The sequence below is a fragment of the Cannabis sativa genome, chromosome 9, assembly GCF_029168945.1.
Source record: "Cannabis sativa cultivar Pink pepper isolate KNU-18-1 chromosome 9, ASM2916894v1, whole genome shotgun sequence".
Classification (NCBI taxonomy): domain Eukaryota; kingdom Viridiplantae; phylum Streptophyta; class Magnoliopsida; order Rosales; family Cannabaceae; genus Cannabis; species Cannabis sativa.
In genome coordinates this window covers 1,026,302-1,039,734 of record NC_083609.1, presented here as the reverse complement: position 1 = coordinate 1,039,734, position 13,433 = coordinate 1,026,302, and the positions used below count along the sequence as shown (strand labels likewise).

The following is a 13,433-nucleotide window of genomic DNA, read 5'->3' as shown; positions in this document are numbered from 1 at the left end:
CACTAACTAAATCTGTTATGTTTGAATTAGGAGTTTTAATAAAGGCGGATACTTGTCCCCAATTTATTAGTGATCCTGTAACAATTGATTTTCCTCTTTAATGAAAAATTTATTTTCAAAAAAAAAATCTAAAATAATATTTAATAGATTTTTTGCTTTTTATTTTTTTTTTTATATAAAGATTGTAATTTGTAAGAGAGAGAGATTGTTATGTTTGAAAATGGCGAACCCTAGAAGAAGCTCACATTCAATCTCAGACAGCCCATCATCAAATCCACCCCCACTACAGATTCAAAGTCAAAGTCAAAGCTTAATAAGTCAAAGCCATATCCTTCTTCACTTCCTGAAGAAGCCTCAGGCCTTCCCTTTCCTCCTCTTCCTCTTCCTTCTTCTCACATGGCTCTTTCTCCGACTCCATTCTCCAACTCCCAATTCTCCTCTTCATTCTTCTTCTTCTTCTCATCAATGGACCCAATTCGATGATTCCCGCGCCAATCTTCGAAGATTCTCTTCTGGGTTTCCTTCTACACTCGCTAAAGATCACAGGGGCTGGTTATTCAACCCCATTTCTCTCGCTCTTCATTCTCGCCTCTCCGGTATGTCTTCTCTCTCTTAATGAAATTTAATATTGAAATTGTATTTTGATTTTTTGAAAATTGGTTAAAAGAAAGCAAATTTGTTAATGGGTTTTATAGGATTAAGAGAAATGTGTTAATCTACCTTTGAATTTTTTTCAAATGTATTATGATATTATCCCTAACTATTGGAAATTTAATGAGCTTATAATACAATTCTAAATGGGTATATATTGAAATTGTATTTTGGTTTTTGGAAAATTGGTTAAAAGAAAGCAAATTTGTTAAGGGGTTTTATAGGATTAAGAGAAATGTGCTAATCTACCTTTCAAATATTTTCTAAATTGTATTATCCCTAACTATTGGAAATTTAATGAGCTTATATTACAATTCTAAATGGGTTATATTGAAATTGTATGTTGGTTTTTGGAAAATTGGTTAAAAGAAAGCAAATTTGTTAAGGGGTTTTATAGGATTAAGAGAAATGTGCTTATTTACTTTTGAAGTTTAATGAGCTAATATTACAATTTTAAGTGAGTATTTTGAAATGTATTTTGGTTTTTGGGAAAGGAAATTGGTTAAAAGAAAACAAATTTGTGGGGGGGTTTTATAGGATTAAGAGAAATGTGCTAATCATTGTGACGGGTTTGATTTGTAGGATGAAGATTGAAATTTAATGAGCTTATATTACAATTTTAAATGAGTATATATTGAAATTGTTTTTGGTTTTTGGAAAATTGGTTGAAAGAAAGAAAGTTTTGTTGGGGGGGTTTTATAGGATGAAGAGAAATGTGCTAATCCCATTGAAATATTTTCAAATGTATTGTCTCTCACTATTGGAAATTTAATGAGCATATTTTACAATTTTAAATGAGTATATTGAAATTATTTTTCTTTGGAAGTTATTATATAGTAGGAGTTCTATTTTGATTTTTGGAAATTTGTTTTCTGATTTTGCTATTTCTGTAACTTAAAACAAATCAAATTTGTGTGTGTGTGTGGGGGGTAGGGTGGGGGTTATACTTATAGGATTAAGAGAATGTGCTAATCTACCATTGAAATTTAATGAGCATATTAAAATTTTAAATGGGTATATCGAAATGGGAAATTAGCCAAACTAACAATTTGTAATAGTAAAATACCATTGAAATTTGTTGGTCACACAGTATAAATCTATGATTGCAAAGCGATTGTAATGGTTGTTTTATGGTCGCACAGTGTAATATTTGGTCGCTTCACTTGTGCAATCATACATGGTTATTTTACCAATAAAAAAAGACTATTTCTACAAACTTAAATGGGGTCTTCAGTTTGTGAAAACTGAAAAAGTACCCTATCTATTAGGTGTGTTTCGAATTTCGGAAAATTGTTTTCTGATTTTGCTATTTGTGTAGGTGGTGCTGTAAGTTGTGTGTCTGTTCATGTTGGAGAGATTCGACCCGGTGGCTTACGAGGAAATCACAGACACTACTCTTGTAATGAAACATTTGTCATATGGGGAGCTAAAACAAAATTCAGGGTAAGCGGCCTTATTACTACCTTTTAGGAGCTCGAAAATGAAAACTCTTCTTTCGGGGCCTTGTAAGAATGTATTTTTGTGTATAATTTTGCAGTTGGAGAACAATGAAGCAAAAGAAGGTTATGCTGAGGTGATTATCGGTGCAGATGAGGTTGCTCTTGCGGCGAGCCCTAGTGGAACTGCTCATGCTATAATAAACATGGATCCAATGCGTTCTACCTACTTGTTAGGATGCCAAGATAGCATTGTAAACTATAACAGTTCAGCTACTGACTTTAATGTTTGGAAAGATCTTTAAGTTTCGTTTCTCCTTCTTTCCAGGCAAGTTTTTCCAATCTAAGTGACTTGGGTTGGGACTCTTACCATGTCTATATCTATTTATTTAATTGAAATGACCACAGTTTCATTACTTTAAATATTTTTTTGATTTTGGGATATGTTATGGTTTGCTTGAAGGAAACAAAAAACAAGTAAAAGATCGAAATTGTTGTTTGATGGTTTTTGGAAACTTAGCATACTTGCTCAAGTTTTACTTTCCTCAACAAACCGCGAAATGTGGATTGGTTGAAGAAGCAGCTTCTTGGACAGCTATGATTTCTGGCTATGCTCGTTGTGGTCAAAAAGGCGACACTATAAGATTGTTGGGGAGAATGAAGTTTCTTTTGTCGGTTTGCTCTATGCTTGTGGCCATGTTGGTTTAGTCAACAGAGGAAGAGTTTTCTTTCGATTCGATGATCAAAAATTATGGAATTAATCCCTCTCTTCAACACTACACTTGCTTTGTTGATCTTCTTAGTCGTTCGGGACACTTTGATGAGGCTGAGAATGTTATAAACTTGATCCCTTTCGAGCTCGATGAAGCTATTTGGGCAGCATTGTTAACTTCTTGCAAGAATCTGGGAAATACCCAGATGGCGATTAGGATAGCAAATTGAATTTCGAGTATATACTTTTATTTTGTAACTGAAAGTTAAACTTAGTTATTTATGTAGTAAATTACTCTAATAAGAAAATAAAACTTGTCTTATAGTATATTTTGTGATAATTTTTACACTAAAAGTGAGGATATTACAAAATATCTAAATGATTCATAACTTGTTCATTGAAAACTGCATAATATGTATATACTATAAAACCTCTATTTAAGAATTATTTATTTTTAATTTGTTACATATGGTAAAAGAATTAAATGTTTAGTATTAAAATAGTATATTATTTTTTTAATAAATTATATAATTTATAAAATTATTTATATAAGGTTAATAATTTTATTCTAAATAATAATATAAATATTATATTTACTTAAAAATAATTTTAGAAAAATTCTACAATACATTCTTTTTAAATAGATATATTGATGCACTACAATTTGTTTTAGCATCCAAAATTGAGTTAAAGAGAAGATAGCAAATCCTAAAAGCTAATACAGATAATATATTTCGTTTGATTAAGATAATTTTTTTTTTATTTATTATTAAATTATTCTTACAAAAAGATCAAATTTTTTCATGTAGCATCCTCTTAGTAAAATTACTTTTGTTAGGAGACCTAATTGTATGAAAAAATATTTGTGGGTGCTTTTTTGCTATTTTGGTGTATAATTACATTAAAAAATATTTAATATTTTATGTTTAGTTTAGTTTTTGAGTTAATTTTGATACCGTTAATCTATGAGATGGTCTAAACATAAATAAAATGATAGAATTTATCAGCTTAAATTAAACAATAGTTATTAAGAAAACATTAACATACATACAGAATAAAATATTATACATTAACCATAAGTGTGTAATTAAATATTTAATTAAAAAATCAATGATTGCATTAAATTTTAAGATCTAATTCGACTCTGGATCCATTATATGATAATATTTTAAATTTAATTACTGATTTTATATTTTAAAATAAATTATCAATTTATTAATTACAATCATGTAAGATTACACTTTGGAATTCAGAAGAAACATCACAACTTCTGAAGATACGATCAGCAACAGAATAGAAAGCTTTAGCCAAGAAATGAGCTATACTATTCGCAGACCGTTTAACAAAAAGAACCGAAACACCATTTAACCTTAATTACTGATTAAATTAAATCGGATTAAGAAAAAAAAATTATATTAAATCAGATATCTAACCTTAATTCATACACAATAAAATATCATATATTAAGTACATAATTTGACTTAAATTCAAGATATATATTAAACTTTCTTGATCTTTGTAAACACAGTCCAAACTTATTGCATGGTATTTAAATATCAATTCTTTTATTCTTATTATTATTATAAAACTAAAGATAAGATTCCTTTCTTAGTTAACAACTACATTCAATTTTGAGATGTTGCAAATGATAATTTATATTATTATCACTTTTGGAAAAGAAAAATTAATAATAATTATTATGTTATAATATTTGATGATGGACTTGAAAAGTTGGTATCACAGCGCATATCCAATCTTTTGAGTGGATCCCACATGCATAGAAATTCTTACTAATTTTTTAAGAAAAATTGGAATTTTCTTTTGCTTTTTTTTTTTCTTGAGAAATATAGAAATTTTTATTAGATAAATCCATTACATAATAATATAAAATTATTTTTTTTTTATTTTTACGAAATTCCACATAAAAATTCTTATTGCAACTAGTGCTGCAACTTAAATTGCAACAAAAAATCGTATGGAAACCCCTATTGCAACTAGCGCTGTAACCACTTTAGAAACCAAACCGTAAATTTTTTTTTAAAAAAAAAAGTTAAAAAAATAGTATATGGGCTAATTCCCTAAATTAACAAGATAGATAAATTATAACATTTACAAAAATAAGAATAAAAATCTTAAAAGCACATTCAATTAAAATACATATAAATCGCTAATGTTAAAACATTAAAGAAGTATAAATCTCTAATTTAAATGAACATATATTAAACTGTACCTATCAATTACTATCAACTAAATATTTTCTAATAAAAATTGAACAATAACAACACTAAAATTATTCATTCTAAAATTAAAAAAAAAAATAAGTAAGCCACAAATCATAATAAGAACAATCACACTATAAACTATAAGAATTTTAACTTATATAATTTTATATATTTTAATTTAATAATTAAATTTCATCATTATCTTGGCATAGTTAGTCTAACCCGCCAAAAAAAATAGCAATATTAAAAAAAATTAGTGACAAATATTGAACATATCAATCATTCCATATATATAAATAAATAGTATAATAGTTTAAGCCTTCCAAAGAATTGATAATCACTTTCCCTTTCTCTGAAATAGCTTCCCTACAATTCTTTAGTATTTGAATACAATCTTTGTCTTCCCAGTCATGAAGAACCCACTGCATATATAAATCCAATATTAAGTACTGATCAGTCTAAACTGAATAATTTTATATACTATATATATGTATATAAGTACGTACCATAAGAACCTTCCTATTTCTTCATCGTTGTTCGTGATCGTACTTGATTCTCCATCGTTCTGATCCTCCAACAAACTATCACGGTAAATATCTCTCTCTCTGTTTTCTTTTTTCTTTTTCGTAGACTGAATTCATTCCATTTTATATAGTCGTATTTCGATATTATGTGAATTGTGATCATGATTTTGAAGCAACTTTTATGTAGTTTAATACCTCTTGATCATATTCATTGTTCAAGCTACCTTAAGAGTTTTATTTTAATTTTCTTTGTCTATCGTTTGTTGCTGTAAATGAGTTCAATATTTTTCTTTCTTTTTTGTTTCATAACTCCTTTTTTTATTCTTTCTTTTTTCAATGTTTTTCTTTTTGTTATAAGTTTGTTTTATATTGATTTTGTTCTATTTTGCGCCATTATTTATGGCTTTGGCGCCTTACAAGGCTTTAGCACCTATTATATGGTTTGGCCCCTAATTATTTAGGGTAGTTTGTTTAAATTTTCACGTTTTTCGGTAGTAAATGTATAAAAAATTTGACACAATAATATTTTAAAGTTAATAAGTTATGCACTATACAGATTTATTAGTCGGAATAAAAGGATTATTTTGGTTAAGGTATGATTTAAAGAATATATTAAACTGAAATAAGGTTTAAGAGGGTTTACTTTAAACGCTAATTCCTATTAGCTATGTTTTGGTTTATAATTTTTTAGGAATTTTCAGCATACAAGGAAAGTGTTTAGAATTTTAGTATTCGAATTCTAATATTATAATTAATTAAGTAAATTGAAGAATAAGAATCTTGAGGATCTTGTAATAAAGGGAGGTGGAAACACTAATGGTCTAATGAGAATATATTGGTTCAGATATATTTAGGAAGTCAAATTATTATGAAAATTTGGTTTGTTCTCAATATTATGGGAATGTACTAAAATGATTATATTATTTGTATTTTTAAAGAATTTCTGGATGAGTGGTATTAGTTTTTATGGAAGAAATGGAAGTACAAATTTGATGAATGAGCTGTGCCATTGTTTATGGCTTTGGTGCCTTTTAAGGTTTTTGCTCATGATTTATGGCTGGCCCCTAATTATTTAGGGTAATTGGTTAAAATTACAAGATATCATGAATTGTAAAAATATTCTAAAATTTAATAGCTAAAAATTATGGTATATAATTATGAGATTATTGCCTTATTAGTTTATTATAGATAACATAATATTAATTTTGGGTATATAAATTATAAATATGAGTTTATTATAGATAACATAATATTAATTTTGGTATATAAATTATAAATGTGAGATTTTGTAATAAATTGGAGGTAGGGACATTAATTGTGAATTGAGAATACTTATTTTATTTTATTTTTTATTTTTGGAAAGATATTGAAATAAATTGAGAATACTTATTTTATTTTATTTTTTATTAGTTGTATAGGAAGATACTAATATGAATAGTTTTTATAATAATTTGAATGGTATAATAATTAGGAGGTTATCTATTTAAATAATAAATAAGGAAGCATTATGTCATAATACCGAATTAGATTAATTAATATTAATTATTATTAATTAAATGTATGATGAAGTGGTATTAGGAAATTGGTACTTTTGAATGTGAAAGTGCAATCTTAAGTTTTACGCTATAAATAAAATAATAAATAATTTGATTTATTAAGGATTTTGACATGTTTTAATCTATAAATAAGTAATATTTTTAAGAGATAAAATGAAATAATTAGTATATAATATTTTGAATATTTAAGGAATAATGGGTATTAAAAGGAAAATTTTATTTATGTTTGATTTTAAAAGGGTAAAAGTAAGGAATATGGATCCTATGAAGGTTATGAAGTAGAATGTTATAATTTAGTTGTTACTAGCCAAAGGGTAATCCCTTTGGCTAGTTTTAGTATTTTTTAGGGAGATCTAGTTGCTTAGTCTTGGTGGTTGGTTGATTCTCTTCAGTTTGAATAGTTTTCTAATTAAAGTTTTATGCTGTTTTTTGAATTTTTTTCAGGTGGAACTCCAGTATTTTATTGAGTTAGGAGCGTTATTTGAAGATTTTATAGCTTTATTGTCTAAATTTCCGGGGGCAGTTTTGTCTCATGGGGCTTGCTCTAAGATTTTAGCGGCCCATGGTTGGCAAAGCATGCTCTGCGGTTAGACGATGAGCTATCCTGGTTCGAGGAGGTTCCAGCGCCGGTGGCGGACGTGGGCGTCGTAAATTCACGAGTGATTTTAATCACTTTGTCAAAAAAAAATAAAATAAAATAAATAGTATAATAATTTTAATTATAATTATAATTTATTATAATATCATATCTCTTTAATTTCATACATTAAAATAATAACACCAAAGAATCATCACGTCTCACCTACAATCTTCTATAGTATAATGAAGATAATAATAATAATAATAATAATAATAATAATAATAATAATTTTAGAGTGACAGTTCTTGATTTATCTATGTAATTAAATTTTTATTTGTTATATAAAAATTAAATATTCTAATAAAATAATAGCACATAAATAATAATTTGACTTATAATATTACGGATCTCTAACATAAAAAAAAACTTATTATTATTATTAAAAATTAAACTTAATTATTTATCTAAATAATAATTAAATTTAAACATTTTTATGTTATAAATTACTTTTAAATAAATAAAAAAAGAGTTTTCAGTCTCTCGTAAACCTCGGACATCATCTCCCATAATTCTGTCATCACCCGACTCTTAATCCATCTCCACCATCCACGTGTCATCATCCACCACCGTCAGATGAAATCAGCTTATGAAATTACAGATTCATCCCACCTAGACAAAATTATTTCTCCCAAATCTGCCACGTCAGCAAACTCATCTTCATATATAAAAAGACAAAATTACTGTTATTATTTCTCACGATCTTCTTCTTCTTGGCCGAGTAGAGAGAGAAAGTACTCTGTTGAGAGTTTTAGAGAGAGAAAGCTGTGAAAAAAATGGCCGAGTCAGGGAAGATGCAGAGCAATGGAACTTCATCGTGTTGTAAGGCTGGACCTGGTTACGCTTCACCTCGAGAAGCCATGGATGGTCCAAGAGAAGCTCTCCTTTATGTCACTTGCGTTTACACAGGTTTCTATTTCTGATCTCTTCATTTTTATTTTATTTAATTTCTTTTATTTGTGTTTGATAATTTTGATACTTCGATTTTCCATTTGATTTAATTTAAGTTTAGCTTGATTTAAAAAAAAAAAGAATTATTTTAATGAAAAAGTAGGGAAATAATTAAATTAAAAATGTAATAATTAGGCCTTGGAATTATTAGAATAATTTACAGTGTTTATTACTCGGTCAATCTAATTTAATTTCTAAATGTAATAATAAAATTTTATTTTAAAAATTTTTAAATGCGTCTAACTATTAAGTAATGGTCACATAATAATTTTGTTATTAATTTTTTTAATTTAAATAAAATTTTAACAGTCAAAAATATATTATTATCGTTAAATTAAATTAAATTATTTATTTTTAATTATATATTAAATTTAAATATTTATGTTGTAAATTACTTAAATTTTTAATGAGCCTAGGCATAAAGTTTAGTCTTTATCTTGGTGTTGCTGACAAGTGTTAAAAAAATTGACAACACAATTAATGATATATTTCCAAATTGTTAGATAATATCCGTTTCAGGAAAAAAAAAATTGTTAAATAATAAACAGTTTGTGGCCTTTTTTATTATTACATCATCATGTTATTATTATTATTATTATATAGAAAAAGTAAGGAGAAAAAAGAAATGGAATATAAATTGGGCCCTGAAATTTTTAATGGGCCTGATGGGGCCCAGTCAGTCTTTATCTACGTGTGTTATTTGTCCCATTCTTCCTTGAACAAATCAAAAAATAAATGACAACCCAATAGTTACAAATTGTTAGATAATGTTTTTGAAAATATGGAATATAATATTAGAGAAAATTACACTCTATACCCTTTTTATATTGTCCTCTTTTATTTTTACCTTCTTTTTTAAAATCTATCATTTTTACCTTTTTTTTTAAACATTGTACCAATTTTACCCCTATCACTTCAAGATACTCTCCATGTGATTCTCTTATGTAAGGGTATTTTGGGTACAATACATATAAAAAGAGGTATGTTTCAAATAAACATAAAATTAGAGGTAAATTTGATTAATTGATGAATAAAAGAGGCATTTTTCAACTTACCCCATAATATTAAGGATATGATTTCGTACTTTTACAGAATGTATTTCGTATTATATTAGATAAGTCTCGGAATACATTAAATGAGTGTTAGGGTATGTTTTTACTTTTTAACCTTAATTACTCCTAAATCAATCTCAGCCGTCAGATCAAATAATTCTGCCATAAGACAAAATCATATTCTATAATATTAAATATGATAGGAAAATTATTTTTAAATTAAATTTGAAAAACTCAGTCTAATATTCTGTTGAATTGTCATAGTTAAAGTTTTAGATTGACCATGCTTCCCAAATTACAAGTTTAGTCATAAAGAAAAATGAGAATTCTTATTGATTTTACTTTCTTATATTGGCTTGATAATCACTTACTGAGTTCATCATTCTGCCAAGTTTGGTTACTAGTTTTGGATTACCTTACTCAGCTCAAACTTTCTTTGATGGTGTAAATTTAAGGGACTGAAACACAAAAGCCTGATTACTTGGCAACAGTGGATGTTGATCCAACTTCTCCTACTTATTCAAAAGTCATCCACAGGCTCCCTGTGCCATATTTAGGTGATGAGTTACATCATACAGGATGGAATTCATGCAGTTCGTGCCATGGAGATTCCTCTGCTGATCGTCGTTTTCTTATAGTACCTGGACTAATGTAATATTTCATTCCGGGCCTAGTCTGCCTTAGCTCAGGATCGGTCTTGGTTTTGATTATGGTTTTAACTTGTTTTTACAGTTCTGGTAGAATTTATGTGGTTGACACGAAAACAAACCCGAAAGCTCCTTCATTGCATAAAGTGGTTGAATCGGAAGAGATTGTTGAGAAGACTGGTTTGGCATATCCACACACATCTCATTGCTTGGCTTCTGGTCATATCTTGGTATCATGTCTTGGTGATAGAAATGGAAATGCCAAAGGAAATGGATTTCTTCTTCTTGATTCGGAGTTTAATGTGAAAGGAAGGTAAACTTAGTTTCTTAAACCTTTCCTAGGTGTAGTTGAATGCATCTATTACAGGAATCAAGTAAATTTTTGTGTGTTTCTAGGTGGGAAAAAGAAGGGCATAGTCCTGGTTTTGGGTATGATTTTTGGTACCAACCTCGACACAAGACAATGATTAGCTCATCATGGGGTGCTCCCGCCGCTTTCTCCAAAGGTTTTAACCTTCAAGATGTCTCTGATGGTCTCTACGGGAGACATCTTTACGTTTACAGTTGGCCCGGTGGTGAACTAAAACAAACATTAGATCTTGGTAACACAGGGATGTTACCCTTGGAGGTGAGCTGACATAAACTTGATTTTGCAATAACCGAATACTTTTGTTTGTAACTACGAAATATTTGAGGATTTTGTTATGTTCATTGACAGATAAGGTTTCTGCATGATCCTTCCAAAGATACCGGGTTTGTTGGAGCTGCGTTGACAAGTAACATGGTGAGGTTTTTCAAGAACCCCGACGACTCTTGGAGCCACGAGGTTTGTACATAAGAAATCTAAATGTTTTTCCATTATTGGAAATTGTTACAACACTAATCTACACACAAACACACCAAACTACACAACTGTGTACCAGTACAAAACTATAAACAATTCAAATACAAAGAACACTAAAGATTATAGAGGTTCGAACTTTCTCCAATTGAACAGCCTAGTCCCTTGAACACCTCTGAAATCTCTCTCACTCTCATTACAATTCAGCTATGTCAATTCACTTTCTCAAGTTACAAAATGTGTTACCCAGAAGAATGAAAGCCTTTAAATAGGCCAATTGAAAAGATAACTAACTTAACAGACTTTCATTCTTTTAAACTAAGAATGGCATTATATCTTCTTCTTGTTGTTGGTTTTTCAGGTTGCAATATCAGTGAAAGCATTGAAGGTGCAGAACTGGATTCTTCCCGAAATGCCTGGACTGATTACTGATTTTCTAATCTCACTCGATGATCGGTTTTTGTACTTTGTTAACTGGCTTCATGGTGATGTAAGACAGTACAATATTGAGGATCCTAAAAATCCCAAGTTGACAGGACAAGTTTGGGTTGGAGGACAAATTCAAAAGGGAAGCTCGGTATTAGCCGAGGGAGAAGATGGTAAAACTTTCCAGTTCGATGTTCCACAAATACAGGTATAATTTAGTAGCAGATGTTAGACCTGATATTTATTTGCACTAATAACGAGTCTTTTTGTACATTTATGAAATGGCATGAGTGGTAGACAACTTTTATGATGAATCAAATTGATCCATAAACATCTTTATTGTACAAACCATATCTTTAGGTAACACATTTACTTGCTACCAAATAAACTGTTGACATTAAAGAGTGGTAGTTTTTCTTTTCTTAACAAAATTTTAGGGACATAAATTGAGAGGCGGACCACAGATGATACAGATGAGCTTAGACGGGAAGCGACTCTATGTTACAAACTCGCTTTTCAGTACATGGGATCGCCAATTCTATCCCGAGCTCATGGAGAAAGGCTCTCACATGTTGCAACTCGATGTTGATACCGAGAAGGGAGGTTTGGCTATTAACCCGAATTTCTTTGTGGATTTTGGAGCTGAGCCTGATGGCCCTTCTCTTGCTCATGAAATGAGATATCCAGGTGGTGATTGTACTTCAGATATTTGGGTTTGATTATTGAAAAAACAAAACAAAAAACTTTGTAATAAATTGGGATATAGTTTCACTTTGAGTAAGGTAAAAATAATGAAGCATTTGAAGTTTGTATTTTTATGTGTAAGCTTCAAACCACTTTTGAGGGCAATAATTTGCTTCTTATTTTCCAAGAAAAAGGACAGTTAACTGATTTTGTTACAACTATTAATGGTATACTCGTATGAAAACTATTTAATGTGTTGGTTGGAAGAAAAATTGGATAAGAGAGGGAAAAAAAAAAGTGAGCTATGACAAATGTTTTTTTTTTTTTTCTTAATATTTAAATAATATAATAATATAAGATATGGGTTTTTTTATTTATATATTTTAAAATAATTTTTTTTACATTTTCGCAGAATTTATAGTGTAATTTACGAAGCAACTTAAATCGCAACTCAATTTAAATTGTAATTCATATTGCAATTCAGTAGCAACACAAATTACAATTAATGGAACAATTTAAATTATAAAAATAAAAAGTAATATTAAAGTAATTTTCTTAATAAATTTGTTTTTTTTATATAATTTTTACTATTAGAATTGTAATTACACTAAATTGACCATTTTTATATAGAAAATATTAAGAGAAAAAACATATTTTTAATTTAAAAATTAATATTGTAATTGTATTTTAAGATTTTTTATTTAAGTTAAAATAATATAAGGAAAGAAATCTCGTCTTATATTATATTTTGTGCTGATTTTTATAGTATTTTACAAAATGTCTATAAAAATAATTTCTAAAACCTTGTCTTAAAACTTCCATTTTAAGAATAATTTTTAATTTATTATACATATAAAAAAAATTTAATCTTTAATATTATAGATAAAAATAATTTTTAAATTATAATTTTTAAATTATAATTAATTATATATGTTTATGTCTAGTATTAAAAAAATGTACTTTTATATAAGAATAATTATCTTTTAATAAAATATATATAGTATATAAAATTATTAAGGTTTTTTTTATTTTTACACTTTATAACAGTTTTTTTTTGCATTTTTACGGAATTCTACATACCTCTATTGCAACTA

The 13,433-nt window shown here is 28.1% G+C and overlaps 2 protein-coding genes across 3 annotated transcripts; both read left to right on the top strand.

The window, feature by feature from the left end:
• Window positions 1-178: 178 nt before the first annotated feature.
• On the top strand, window positions 179-3,126 carry LOC115722450 (uncharacterized). 2 transcript variants are annotated; one of them, XM_061104544.1, is made up of 4 exons: window positions 191-596; window positions 1,970-2,094; window positions 2,189-2,415; window positions 2,551-3,126. In XM_061104544.1, the coding sequence occupies exons 1-3, from the start codon at window positions 221-223 to the stop codon at window positions 2,390-2,392; spliced, it is 705 nt and encodes a 234-aa protein (XP_060960527.1). In that variant the 5' UTR covers window positions 191-220; the 3' UTR covers window positions 2,393-2,415; window positions 2,551-3,126. The 2 variants fall into 2 exon arrangements, with proteins under 2 accessions (XP_030507523.2, XP_060960527.1); XM_030651663.2 differs by having other exon boundaries at window positions 179-596; window positions 2,189-3,126.
• A 5,301-nt stretch (window positions 3,127-8,427) lies between these two features.
• Window positions 8,428-12,583, top strand: LOC115722396 (selenium-binding protein 2). Its single transcript, XM_030651599.2, has 7 exons — window positions 8,428-8,647; window positions 10,197-10,392; window positions 10,474-10,701; window positions 10,785-11,016; window positions 11,107-11,214; window positions 11,591-11,863; window positions 12,093-12,583. The coding sequence occupies exons 1-7, from the start codon at window positions 8,515-8,517 to the stop codon at window positions 12,372-12,374; spliced, it is 1,452 nt and encodes a 483-aa protein (XP_030507459.2). The 5' UTR covers window positions 8,428-8,514; the 3' UTR covers window positions 12,375-12,583.
• Window positions 12,584-13,433: the final 850 nt, after the last annotated feature.